This window comes from Balaenoptera musculus, chromosome 16 (genome assembly GCF_009873245.2).
Source record: "Balaenoptera musculus isolate JJ_BM4_2016_0621 chromosome 16, mBalMus1.pri.v3, whole genome shotgun sequence".
NCBI classification, from domain to species: Eukaryota; Metazoa; Chordata; class Mammalia; order Artiodactyla; family Balaenopteridae; genus Balaenoptera; species Balaenoptera musculus.
Window position 1 is genome coordinate 78838941 of NC_045800.1, and position 13816 is coordinate 78852756.

General features: G+C 42.3%; 1 protein-coding gene across 1 annotated transcript in view; it reads right to left on the reverse strand.

Annotated features, from left to right (window-relative positions):
* Positions 1–2054: 2054 nt before the first annotated feature.
* Positions 2055–13816, reverse strand: part of ACTN2 (actinin alpha 2) — a 75408-nt gene continuing 63646 nt past the window's right edge. The window contains exons 15-21 of the mRNA XM_036828222.1: positions 13468–13650; positions 10996–11130; positions 9894–10073; positions 9111–9257; positions 6761–6826; positions 5691–5849; positions 2055–3635 (exon numbers count right to left, since the gene is read on the reverse strand). Of these exons, the coding sequence (XP_036684117.1) occupies positions 3477–3635; positions 5691–5849; positions 6761–6826; positions 9111–9257; positions 9894–10073; positions 10996–11130; positions 13468–13650 (1029 nt within the window). The 3' untranslated portion in view covers positions 2055–3476. The remainder of the gene's footprint in view (positions 3636–5690; positions 5850–6760; positions 6827–9110; positions 9258–9893; positions 10074–10995; positions 11131–13467; positions 13651–13816) is intronic.

Here is a 13816-nt window from a genome sequence, read left to right on the forward strand (position 1 = left end):
CTTCTTTGGAGAAATGTCTACTTAGGTCTTTTGCCCATTTTTCAGTTGGGTTTTTTCTTTGTCCTAAGGATTATTCTTGAAAATAGTTGAAAAGAATTGCTCATGTTTAAATAGATGACCAAAAAAAAAAAGCCATTTATTTCTTATGGATGCTCTGATTTGCCATCACTTCTGCCCATTTGTTTTACCAACAGGGAAGTCTGCAGTGCTGTGGAGATAACTTCGGAAAGACCTTAAGGTCCCGGGGAATCCTTGGCTAGGAATTCTCATTGACAAATCACAACCACCTCCAGCTCCCAGCTTAAAAAGAATGATGGTTTGTCAGTTGCTTAAGTATTGAGTTATTAAGATGAACCGGTTTGCAGGGCAGAAATACAGACACAGATGTAGAGAACAAACATGTGGACACCAAGGGGGGAAAGTGGTGGTGGTGGGATGAATTGGGAGATTGGGATTGACATGTATACATGGATGTGTATAAAATAGATAATAAGAACCTGCTGTATAAAAAAATAAATAAAATTAAATTAAAAATAAAGTATTGAGTTATTAATGAATGAATCCAAAAGGGGAAAAAAAATGTCTCCTTCTTTGCTGATTCCAGCTGAAATATGAGAACGCCTCACACAGGACAGTGCAATCACTCTGTAGGTTCCTGCATCTGAGAAAGTTCATGGACACAGACACACTCAATACCTTCTTGTCAAATATTCCAAGGCAACTGTGGGCAAATCTTTGTCAGCTTGGTAACAGTTAGATACTACTTCTTAAAATACAAGTTTCTGACTTTATATCATTTAGATTTATTTCTTTTCATTGAAAGGCTGTAGAGAGCTCATCTCCAGCTTATTTATTTCACGAACATACACGAATCAGGTACGTAGCAGGAAAGAATATGAAGCCAAGTGTACGTACCCATTTGAAATTCAGCCATTGCCAAGCATTTGTATATTACCAACCAGATGGTGCAGGGGTTGGCCTGGTCATTCATACGGTCCTACCATTAAGCTTTCCAGTAAGAGCTTCTCTAATTGTCCGAGACTTCCTAATTACTAATGACCCTTTCCATTACCTCTAATCCAGTGATTTTCAATTGAGGGTTATTAGAATCCTCCATGGAGCTTTTAAAAAATGCAGATGTCCAGGTCATAACCCAGACCGTCACAACTTGAAACTCTGGGGCTAGGGCTGGGTATGCACACATTTTCAAAATACCTACTGGGGACTCTGAAGTGATCTCCTGGGTAAAAATTTCTTCCTAATCCATTTAGTTTCCTAATCCATTTATCACTCACCTCTAACTGAGTCAAACCTTAATTCCTCATCTCAAATTTACCCTTTACCCAACAAGCCAGTCTCTAATAATTTAAGGGAGGCAAATACTAAACCAAATGAGAGTTTTTAATGATGATGGAAATTTTACATGAGAAAAGTTTGTGGTTAACCAAAGAAGCTGGTTATTCTTTGAAATAATAAAAAACAGGGATTCCTTTTCTGTTACAAATTAAGTTTAATAATTCAGCTTCAGAAATAAAAATAACTTCTAAAATGAGAGTATAAACATGTTAAGTGTTTTCAGAGTTTATTTCCTTTTTTCATTTATTAGCAGATAGTATTGATCCATTCTCTTGCCTGAATGTTGTAAAGAAATTAAAGTTTTAGGTAGATGAACTACCTATACCTATCCTAAAACACCACAAATCCCCCTAGTAGCCTCAAAGGCAGAACAACTTCCCATTTTTTCCTTAATGTTTATGGCTGGAGTATAGCACCTGCTCGAAGTAAAATAAGGAGTCACAGTTCATCTAAATGACACCCCAAAAGTGTTTGGCACTGAACTCAAGGACTTAGATATTTCAGGAATTTGTAAACTATCAACTATTTAATAAAATGAAGCAAATTAAATGAAATTTATAAAAGTTGAAGATTCTAAGTGGGCCAATTGTGTAAAGGTATTAAGTTACCAGACAGTCATGAATGGAAAATATCACATTTCCAACTACTGGTGGAAATCTACAAAAATCTGAGGAAACAAACTGTAGGTAACACGTTACTGCTTTTCTAGTAACACTTTAATTGCTGTTTACAACTGTTTTTGTTTATAATTCATGTCCTGATCATTAAGGACGCAGATATAAAAAGAATGCCTGCTTTATTCTCTACAGGCTGTCAACAAGATGGAAAAACTGGGGAGGTACAGCATACGGTAGCACAAGCAGGAAAATGAACGAACACTGACAGATCTAGCTGATGGTGGGAGCCACTGGTGTCTTCAGCATGGGGCTTCCACGCGGACAGAGCCAGACTCAGGATGTGTTAGGATGCATCATCCAATCACAGCGGGAACATGCACTGAGTGCTGGCAGAAACATCTAGGAACTCCTACTACACGAAATGAATTCACCTGAAATATGTAAAGGTTCTACAGTGAAAGAACTTACCTCTACTGTTGTTGAGAACTAGTCCTTTCGTACTAACTCTTCCTTCTGATGCCTTCTCTTCACCATATCATAAAACTCAAGGTATAAAGGAGAAGTTCTGCCTGGAGAGCTTATAAAGGTACCAGTTTTTGACTTGTCCCCTGTTATGAACTACTATCAACACCTGTTTGTTTAAAAACAGAGCACTTATGTACGGTCATCTCTTGAGAACCTAACATACTAACAAGCTCTAGACAAAGTACAGAAACCTGGAATCAATAAATAATCCTAAAAAACTCATTTTACCTAGTGATTCCATCTTCTTCCCCGGCAATTAAACTGACTTCCATGTTTCCTGAGGTCCCTACTTTGGAGGATGAGTAAGGCATTGAAACCCACTAATTAGACTACATAGTCCTAAATAATGAAGAGCTGACTATAATCTCTATCTAAAATGTTTTAAGTACTGAAGCTCTTTTGGGTAGTCTGTTTCTATTCCCTGGAAGTTCCATCTCACAATATTAAATTCGGCTAAAGAGGCGACAGTACCATTTATCTTAAATATAGCTAATCTTTGGATAAGCAAGAAAGTAAAACACCAGTATCCCAAATATATTCCCCTAGGGATAACCATATAAGCATATTATATATATGAAGAATATTTTTTAAAGTATCAAACATTTACTATTATTTTTCTGCTCTTGAATCTTGGGTATTTTGGAATTTTCCCATTTTGTACATTTCTTCTGTCCCTAGGTCTTCCTAATTTCACACTACTCAAGAATTTGCTTTGTTTTATCAAAGAAACCAACAAAAACCCTGATATTTCATTGCATTTGGCTAGAATCTCAGAAATAAAGAAACTTATTTGTTAAGTACGCTATGTCATCTACTGGAAAAACTTCAGCCATATTACATTGCTGGCAATAACTGAGCTGCAAAAAAAGTTTTCTCTCTCTCTTAACTGAATAAATCTTGTCAAAGTTTCCAAGAAACAAACTATAACTTGAGCTTTTATTGCATTCTGCTGGGACCAGCGATTACAGAACCCCGGCCTCACAGATCGCTCTCCCCGTAGAGCGCGGAGGAGAAGGCGGCGTAATCCAGGGCGCCGGGCACGCTGCCTGGGCCTGAGTAGGCGGGCATCCTCTTGATGCAGTACTGGGCCTGGTCAGGGGGCAGTTCTCGGCGCAGCTCCTCCGCCAGGATGTACGGCTGGAAAAAAAATACACACGTGTTTGCAAAATCAACTGCAGAAAACACAGGAACATAAATGGTTTAAATACACTGCTTGCATTTGTGTAATTTTAAAAAAGGACTAACTGAATCACTTTGCTGTATACCTGAAATTAATACAACATTGTTAATCAACTATACTCCAATATGAAATAAAAATTAAAAGAAATAAATTAAAAATAAAAAAGGACTAAAGGCAGGGTGTCTAATGTGCACAGTACTGGACAACCAACAAAAGGCTGAGTTTTACTTGTAATTCATCATCTGGCCAGCAGGAAATTTAATATACTTCATAAAGGCAAAGGGAGCAGTACCCTCAGTACTTCTCGAACTGAGCCATAATGCAAGTGAAAAATACTATGACGTAAATTTCATACCAGAAAGATTAAGGGAAGGCTGGTTTACATCATATGCTGATGAAAACGCAGGATTATTTAATTTGAAATTATCAATGAGGTTGTTTTTTTTTTAAATATATGTGATGTGCACTTTTAGAAAATGGAGTCACTTTCCTACACAGTTTATTAAAAGCTAGCGGCATGTTACCACTGGAGAAAAGCTCTTTCTAAAACAAAACAAAACTGACATTGAACAATGGACTCTTTTTTTTTTTTTTTTTTTTTTCATGTCAAATGTCCAAGAGGAAATAGGGTAATTCACATAAAACAGCTTGGCTGGGCTTCCCTGGTGGCGCAGTGGTTAAGAATCCGCCTGCCAACGAAGGGGACACAGGTTCTAGCCCTGGTCCGGGAAGATCCCACATGCTGTGGAGCAACTAAGCCGTGCGCTACAACTACTGAGCCTGCGCTCTAGAGCCCACGAGGCACAACTACTGAGCTCGCGTACGACAAATACTGAAGCCTGCCTGCCTAGAGCCCGTGCTCCACAACAAGAGAAGCCACTGCAATGAGAAGCCCGCGCACCACAACCAAGCGTAGCCCCCGCTCGCCGCAGCTAAAGAAAGCCCGCACACAGCAACGAAGACCCAACACAGCCAAAAGTAAATAAGTAAAATAAATAAATTTATTTTTAAAAAAACAGATTGGCTGGTCAAGATAAATAGCAAATATCATATTGTAATTTATAGTAGGGTTTTTTGGGGGGTTCAATAAGACTTGGTTTATTATCTCCTACATCAGTTGGACTTCTTCCCCTCCACCCCTATCCCCATGATAAAGGATTCATTTTAAAACAAATGTAATTATTTTAAAGATAGTTTATCTTGTCTGATAAGGGTTTTTTTAAGGTAATAAACATGGCCATGTTGATGTGTTTCTTTTTTTTTTTTTTTTTGGCTGTACCGCACAGCATGTAGGATCTTAGTTCCCCAACCAGGGATCAAACCCATGCGCCCTGCATTGGAAGGTGGAGTCTTAACCAGTAGATTGCAGGGGAAGTCCCATGCTGATGTGTCTTAGAATCCTAACTTCCCTTCCCTCTCAGCTAGAACACAGGGTAAAGGAATCATAGCCCAAATTGAGTTTATACATACTGAGATGTTTTTATATTGTTTTGGGAAAGAGATTTAAAAATTCTGTACTTGCAATTAAACTCCTACTTAATTTCTAGGCTTCAGATAATGAAAAAGTAGCCAATTTTTTAAATGAATGAATAGCTCTGTTTAACTTTGCTCCAGGGGTGGGGCACAGTGTCAGGGTCATTGATCCTTGAGAGAAGGTTCTCAGTTTTATAACATCTGAATTGCATTGTTCCTTCTTTCCGAGTCATAGCTACCAACCCAGAATGTGAAGTAGGGTCGAACCAGAAAAACACACAAAAAACTGCAAAATACATGCTCTCGGTTCCTTCTATAGAACTCCCCGTAAGGCCAAGCACAAATGCCAGGACAGAATGTCTGTGTTTAACCTGTTCTGGGTGCATCACTGTTATGTTTACGTGCTTTCTGAATTCAGTGCCGATGTGGTACAAAATGCCATACATCAAAATAGTTATTATTTGCAACGCTGTTTCCTTTTTTATTAGAATGAAGCAGTGGGCTGTCACAAAAGCAGAAGAAAACATGTCCATGCAGACCTTGTCGGAAGCCAGGATTCGGAAGGAGGCGATGACCTGCTCGGCGGTGTCGGTGTCGGCCGTCTCTCTGGTCATGAAGTCAATGAAGGACTGGAAGGTGACGGTGCCCTGCCCGTTGGGATCCACCAGGGTCATGATACGGGCAAACTCAGCTTCACCCTGAGGCAAGGTTGCAAAGAAACATCTACTTCAACCGTACACAACTCTCAGCAGTGCCGTTCTCCTGCTTTTACCTGTTGGCATGCAAGTTCCTTTTTGCTTGAAAACTTACATATTCCCTGCACTTCCCTTCCGTTTTTTGGAACAGATTCCCCTTACAGGTGACTTAAGTTTACTGCCGTCAAATGATTTTTAAACGTTGCTGTAGCATCAACCCAGAAGCTCCTGAATGTCAGAATTCCTTCCTCTCTCTAACCCATGTTGCCGTTGGGACTTAATATAGTTATGGAAGAGGAATTTAGAGAGGGTTAGGCCTTTTCTCAGACTACAGTTGAGAAGAATAATACTGCAAAAGAGAAGGCAGGTCAGAGGAGGGTTCTCATGATGCTTATTTGACAGTTCTGAGAGGAATCAAAGCAGCTCATGTTCAACATTACACGTTAGCAGGTAATAGAGAAGTGAGGGTATAAGGGCACACTCACAGCCCACAGGGAAATATAAGATTTCTTAGCTGATTTTTACTAAAAACTTTTTACCTTCTAAAATACTAGAGGAAAAAATACTTTAAAACTCAGCAGGAAAAGCCACTGAAGTATATACTTTCAATGGGTGAATTGTATGGTATGTGAATTATCTCTCAGTTAAAGCTGTTTAAAAATCATCAGGAAAGTTTATGTTCTCTTCCTCACTAGAAAAAAACCAGCTGACCGATAACTGAATGAAAATATATGTTCTGGCTCTGTGAAGTTATTTTTATATGATACCAGGCAAACCTTCAAAAATGTTACCCTAGACAATGTAAATCAACGAACCCCAAATGAGCTGCCAGTTTAAGGCAGTTGTCTCCTATAATACAAATCTAAGCTCAATAGAACATCACATGGTAGTAAAATTTTCAACTTCTGTCTTACCAAGTCATAACCCATGGAGATCAGGCAGGCTCTGAAATCCTCATGATCCATCAGGCCATTCTTCCTCTGCCAACAAATACAAAGAACAAAGAAGTTGAGGGCTTCCCTGGTGGCGCAGTGGTTAAGAATCCGCCTGCCAATGCAGGGGACACGGGTTCGAGCCCTGGGCAGGGAAGATCCCACACGCCGCGGGGCAACTAAGCCCGCACGCCACAACTGAGCCTGTGCTCTAGAGCCCGCGAGCCACAACTACTGAGCTCGCGTGCCACAACTACTGAAGCCCACATGCCCAGAGCCTGTGCTCCGCAACAAAAGTAGCCACCGCAGTGAGACGCCCACGCACCACAGCGAAGAGTAGACCCCGCTCGCCGCAACTCGAGAAAGCCCGCGCGCAGCAATGAAGACCCAACGCAGCCAAATAAATAAATTATAAAAATAAATAAATAAATAAAAAGAAGAAGTTGAGAGAGGCAAAATGAAAAAACTCTACTTGACCAGGGAACAAAATCCAATACAAGAAGGGACACTTTGAGATTTGCCAAATAATTTGTAAATGTCATCACTGACTTAGAGGAAGGACAGACCCGACACAGGGATGTTAGAAAATAGTTTCTTAAAAAGGAAAAAGGAGGGCTTCCCTGGTGGCACAGTGGTTGAGAGTCTGCCTGCCAATGCAGGGCACACGGGTTCGAGCCCTGGTCTGGGAAGATCCCACATGCCGCGGAGCAACTGGGCCCGTGAGCCACAGCTACTGAGCCTGCGCGTCTGGAGCCTGTGCTCTGCAACAAGAGGCCGCGATAGTGAGAGGCCCGCGCACCACGATGAAGAGTGGCCCCCGCTCACCACAACTAGAGAAAGCCCTCGCACAGAAACGAAGACCCAACACAGCCATAAGTAAATAGATGAATAGAAGTTTTGAAAAAAAAAAAAGGAAAAAGGAGAAAAGGAGGGTAAACAGCAGTCAAAAATGAAAGGAGACCACGCATTCAAGAAAGCAGGAGGGACTACCCAGTGCCAGTGACAATGACCTCGCCAGGAGCTGCCCACGGCCACCCACCGATGGCCGAACACACTCTAAGTGTTCTGAGAAATGCTCACGCTCTTGCGGCCCCAGGCAGTCCTCACTTGTAAAATTCCCCCAAAGATGAAAGCATGGCTAGGACTCACACTGGAAAGTCACCCCGCAGCTACTCTCTCAGGCCCATGTCCCTCCAAGACACAAAAATCCTTAATTTAAACTTTTAAACTTGGCAGCTTCTGCATTGTCTGCCTTTGAACTTTGGTTGCAAAAGACAGTCTCGTTATCCTAGATTCAAATAAATTTGGGGGTTTTTTTCCTATGAGGTGGCCCAAACGATTGAGGGCTGTCTTCGCATAAGCCCGGGTGGATGTGTGTAGGGACGATGATCAATTATTTCCCTCCACGGGAGGAAAATGACTCAACCTGAAGGAAGTCAGGTCAGTGTTGCAGCATGTTTTGTACAGTGCAGTTGTGCTGAAGCCAAGCTAACTTTAATGTCCTACTCTGTGTGTAATTCTTTATTTATGCCTCAGCACCCTGATCAGAAGTCTACTTTCTGAACTCTTTGATAGGCCTGAATATGGCTGGTCTAGAGCAGAGGCATTTTAAGAACCATTTAACTGATATCTGTAAACCATAAACCGGGTCCCCAAGCAAAGTAATGAAATATACTTACTTTGTTACGGATCTTTTAACGAATGGAATGTGGCCTTAGGAGTCACTTTTAACTAGATGATAAGCAAACTGGGCATTTTCTTGTGAAGAACTGGTTTTACTCAATTGTATTCAAATCAAAATACTAGATAATATTTTAAGAGCTGCACTTAACTTTTTATATGATCACCCTTTTGTTGGTGCATTTTCCTTCAACATTCCATGAATCAATTTTGTTAATTAAAAAAGAAAATTAAATTTTATGGCAAAAGAGTAGGCTAATTTTCATCAGGTGCTTCACCTAAATAGTTAATTAGGAAAAGTTCATTACAGCTTTGTATTTAAGTACTTAGAAAATGACCTAAATCCCAAAACCACATTTTGCTAAGGATACACTTCCACTTAGAACAAATCTAGTGTTGCCCCCAACTACAAAGGCATTCGTTAAGTGCTCTGTATAAAACAGCCCACAAACCTAGACTTTGTGTCACCTTGAGTGACATCAGAGCTTAGCACACTTCATTTCAGAGGCTCTTTTCCTTTGGCCTTAATCATCCTGTTTCCCCATAACCTTTAAGGACATTAAAACTTAAAATAATAGCATGAATATTATTTCAAATACATCTTTTGATGTCCCCAGTGGTGCCTTTCAAATAACTAGAGGGAGTGAGGTACCCTGTCGAAGTGGTTGAAGGAGGCTCTGAACTCATTCATCTGCTCCTGGGTGATGCCCTTCGCATCTCTCATCAGGATCTGGGTCTCCACTTCGTTGATGGTTCTGGCAATGGTCGTCAGCAGCAGCTCCCAGCCCACACGAATGTGCTACCGAGGGAAACAGCAAACGATCAGCTCCAGGTCCTCCCAGCAGGTCAATCTTGCCTCCTCATTTTCATAACAAGAGAGTCAACCCAAAGGGAGATAAGTAGGGCTTCCCCATGCTATTTTTTTTTTAATTCTACTTTTCCACTTTTTTCGAGATTCTATAGTGGGAAATACTCAGAAGTGAGACCAGGGTTCTAACAGTGACAACTGGCACTGTGAAGATAAAATATACAATGTACAATGTATTATTTGTCACTAGCATTTACCAAATAGCAGGATGGGCCCTGGATTATACCCACTGGCCAATTTGCAAGATCAAATTGGGTCAAACTGGCCAAAACGTTAATAGTCCAATTTCGGTTCGTCTCTCCAAAGCAGTGCAATGAATTCCTTGTTGTGATAATAATGAGGATAAAGTTGTTGAGGATGGTGATGATAATTAACAACTATGTAGTGCTTGATCTAGTTCACAAAGCTTTTTCACATACAGTGACAGGAAAGGTTTAATGATCCCTTTTCATACTTCTAGAACAAAACAGGAACCGATGGAGACAAACGTGGGAGGAAAACACCCTGAGAAGGTGAAGTGGTCACAACCAGAAACCAGAGCAGTGCAGGCCTGCACGGTGGCTGTACCTCCATGGTGTAATTAGTGTGCTTGTTGTCAAAGACCAGGGCCTCCTGGATGAGCTGATGGTCGCCTTCCAGCTTGTCGATGTTGTTCTTGTAGTTAATGATGTTGTGCTCGTACTGCTTCAGCTGATTCATCTGGTCCTCCAGGGCTCCCGTGATCTGGATGGAGCTCCGGGCAATCTCCTGGTGGAGGCATGAACAGGAGAAGAACACAAGGTTACTACGGGGGCCCTTCAGGTTACTACGGGGGCCTTCCTGCTTCTGCTTCCAATGCTATGCCGGCATTAGGCGGCAGCTAGAGACACTTGCTTTTTCAGATAAAATGGGAAACAGGAGAGTACCGCAGCGTGAAACAAGCTCTATTTCTAGTCTGTCTAGGGAATGGGGAAAAAACAAAACCCAACCACCAAGATCCATAAAAGCAAAGCAAGACGGGTAAGAAAGGAGCCATTTAGGCCTCTTCCAGTGAACTCAGAAGGCTCCCCGGGCTGGAGCTGCCTCTTCCGGAGGAGGCCAGGGGACGGTGTGCATGAATGCAGCTGCCAGGGCGATTTCAGACCACTGGATGCTTCACCACCGGTCAGAAGAATTTCCTAGATTTTTAGATGTTCTCCTCTTTAAGAAAAAAGTTAACGTTTTATCACCAACAGGGAGGCTGGGAGAAGAATAAATAGGCCAATAAATGTCTCTTGGCTGTTCTTGGTGATAAAATGAACCCAGCAATCAGTGTCATTCAAAGATTACTTTTCCCTGAATGTTCTGAAAATGCCAAGTATTTGTGACTCATTAGGGACAGACGGTTTAAAAATCTAGGTCCTGCAGAGGCTGAAAACTGAGAAGGAGCCCCGTCACCACTCTTAAGGACAGAATGAATGGATGGCAGCAAGAAGAGCCTCAACTTTGGTGCACAGGTGCCCTCCCTGCCCCCCACCCCGCACTGACGCTCATGGGCGCCCAGGCTGCAAGAGCCCAGGGGCCATCAAGAGTAAGGCCCACGGCGAGCTGGATGGGGCTCTCGCGGCACTGAGTGGAGACGGGTCGTCGTGTCAGCTCAGGGGCCGATTTGGAGGCTGTGACAGGCTCCCGCTGAAGGGCACTAACCCACCTCCATCTTGCTCTGGATCCAGGGCCCAATGGCATTGGCCTGTGCGGCGAACTGGCGCCGCAGACGCTCGTTGACATGCTGGCGGGCCAGCTCCTCCTGCAGCGACTGGTCCCGGACGGGCACGAGCTGCTTCACCTGCCAGGGTTCAAGGGCAACGGGGGTTAGAGGCCAGCTGTGGTCCAGGAGGAGGGACCAAGATCGGTGGTGGTGGCTGAAGGGCAGGGGTGGGAGCAGAGAGAGAGGGAGGGAGAGAGGGGAAGGGGAGTGGGGTCCCTACTTTAGGGACTAAAGGAAGAGCTCAGTCTAGCCTCGACTGCCACCCAGTGCCTCCACTGCCTGCTGAAAGACTGGCTAAGTCTGCAAGAGGGACACTGACCGTTCCTCTAGCCGGGGGCTCTCGGCCTGCAGTACTAACCCTGCGGGGAGCTGGGTCCAGGGTGAAGAGAATTTGTGAACTTGAATGAGGGAAAACTGGCATCCTTATTTTTTCACCACCCCTAATGGAAAATGAGCATTTCCTTTGATTATGAATGCGGGCACCAAATCCACTGTGACTTTATCACAATAGAAATCACAGACATTCTCATATACACCAGTTACTGCCTGCCTCTCAAAATATCATATACACTCATCACTACTCACAATTATTAGACCTGCTATTAGATCTTGGTTTAAAATGTGGTAGTAAAGAAACACATACATTACTATATCCCAACTTTAAATATATATATATATATAGCCTTTCATTAAAATTTATTTTTTATCGAAGTACCATTGATTTACAGTGTTGTGTTAGTTTCAGGTGTACAGCAAAATGATTCAGTTATACATATATATATATAAAATATATTTTAATAACTATTTCAATGTAATTTATTTCCTTTGTAACCTTAAATTTTTTTATGAATTTACAGATACTATTATCAGAAGGGATCCACGGGCTTCCCTGACTACCAAGTGGATCCAAGACACAAAAAAGTTGAGAACCCCTGCCAGTTTCAGGAGCTCAGTCCTATATGATGTTGGACCACAGGAAAGTATCCTACCCTGCCTACATCTTTTCCATTCCATTTGTACCCTGTGATTTACACTTTAATGCTATGTCTCAGTTCTTTTTGAATCCGCAGACAAAAGAGCTACTTCAAGAAGGCTTTTCTGTGTGTTGGCAAAACTGCTGCTAAAGACATTATTATTCAATGTCCCTTTTACAAAACTCCCTCTGGCAAATTTTGCTTTATAACTTAGTGACAAGAGAAAAGTTTGTCTCACTTTAAGAAATGATACATTTTCCCTTTTTTTTCAAGGAAACTACTTAGCTCAACACGGTTCCCTTTTCACTCTGGCTGTCAGAAGAACAGAGCTAATTTTAAGGTCAAACACAATAACTAATTATGGTCTCTCAGGTGAACACTCTTTCCCATACCTGTTTTTTTTTTTTTTTTTTTTTTTATTTTTTATAACTAAACGATTGCTGAATGTGTGTTTTTATAGCAAGTCACTTCAAATGCACGTGTTGGACTTCTTAAAGACTATGTAGTAGCATACTAAGATGATCGTGCCTCAATTTAAACATGAAAATAAATCTTTCTTAAGAATGAGACAAAAAGGCTCAAATGATCCCCCTGGACTATAATTAAATCTGTACGGTTTCCCAAAATATAAGAGGCAGCAAATTAGCAGGAAGTCCTTTGGTTCCCCAGATACAGTTTTCTAAGTAATTTTCCCGCATTTAAAATTCACACACACTTGGGACATGTCTATCCCATATTCTAAAAATTCTTTAATGAAGTACTAGCGGCAAGCCGATTCCATCAAATTTTCAGTTGGGGTTTTAAAAGTAGTTTCCTTTATGGTATTAGTATCATAACCTGTACTGAGTTTGCCAACACTGATAAGGTTTTCCTTAAGGACAATCATTTCTACTTTCTTTCCTTACAAATCACAGAAGCTGCTGAATGGTATTTAAGAGTATAACATATTTCATCTGTTAAAAACAACAGGCCCAAAATAGAGTCGAGTGCTAAATCCCACTCCACCAGACCAAGACTTTATTACAGGTTCCGCTCTCCCAGGAACGGAATCTTAGTCAATCAGTCATCTGGGTAGACCCCTTCCCTCCCCTAAAGGAAAGTAACTCTGCAATAACCAATCCGCTTTTTTCTGGCCAGATAACTTCCCTGTTCCTACTCCCTTCTGCCTATAAAAGTCTTTCATTTTGTTCAGCTCCTTGGAGTCCCTTTCTGTCGGCTAGACTGGATGCTGCCCAATTCGAACCGATTTTTGCTCAAACACTTAAAATTGTTACTATGCCTCAGTTTCTCTTTTAACACGTCTGTGAAATTTGGGGTGAAGGACGACCCCGATGGTGAGGCAACGTCACGCAGCCACTCTAACTCCCCCAGGGGTTCACCTCTTCCCTCCACCTCGGCTTCGAGAACGTCAGCCTCGCCCCCTCCCCCTTCAGTCGCCCACCTTGTCCCACTTGGACCGGATCTCGTCCACGGTGACGGTGCTATAGGGGTTGCTCGAGCTGATCCTGATGCTGTAGCTCTGGATCACCTTCTCCACCTCGTTCTGGATGGCCAGGATGGACTGCCGCTCGCCGTCCGCCTCGGGCAGCGTGGCCCTGAACTGCTCGTGGGCGGTGATCAAGCTCTAAGCCAGAGACACAGCAGAGAAAACCCGACTTACTTCAGTGTGAATTTTACAGGCTTGCTGTTCCCTTCAGCACGTGTATAAATGACTTTATAACCGTTGCGCACCGCAACGAAGAGCAACTCCCACTCGCCGCAACTAGAGAAAGCCCATGCGCGCAGCAATG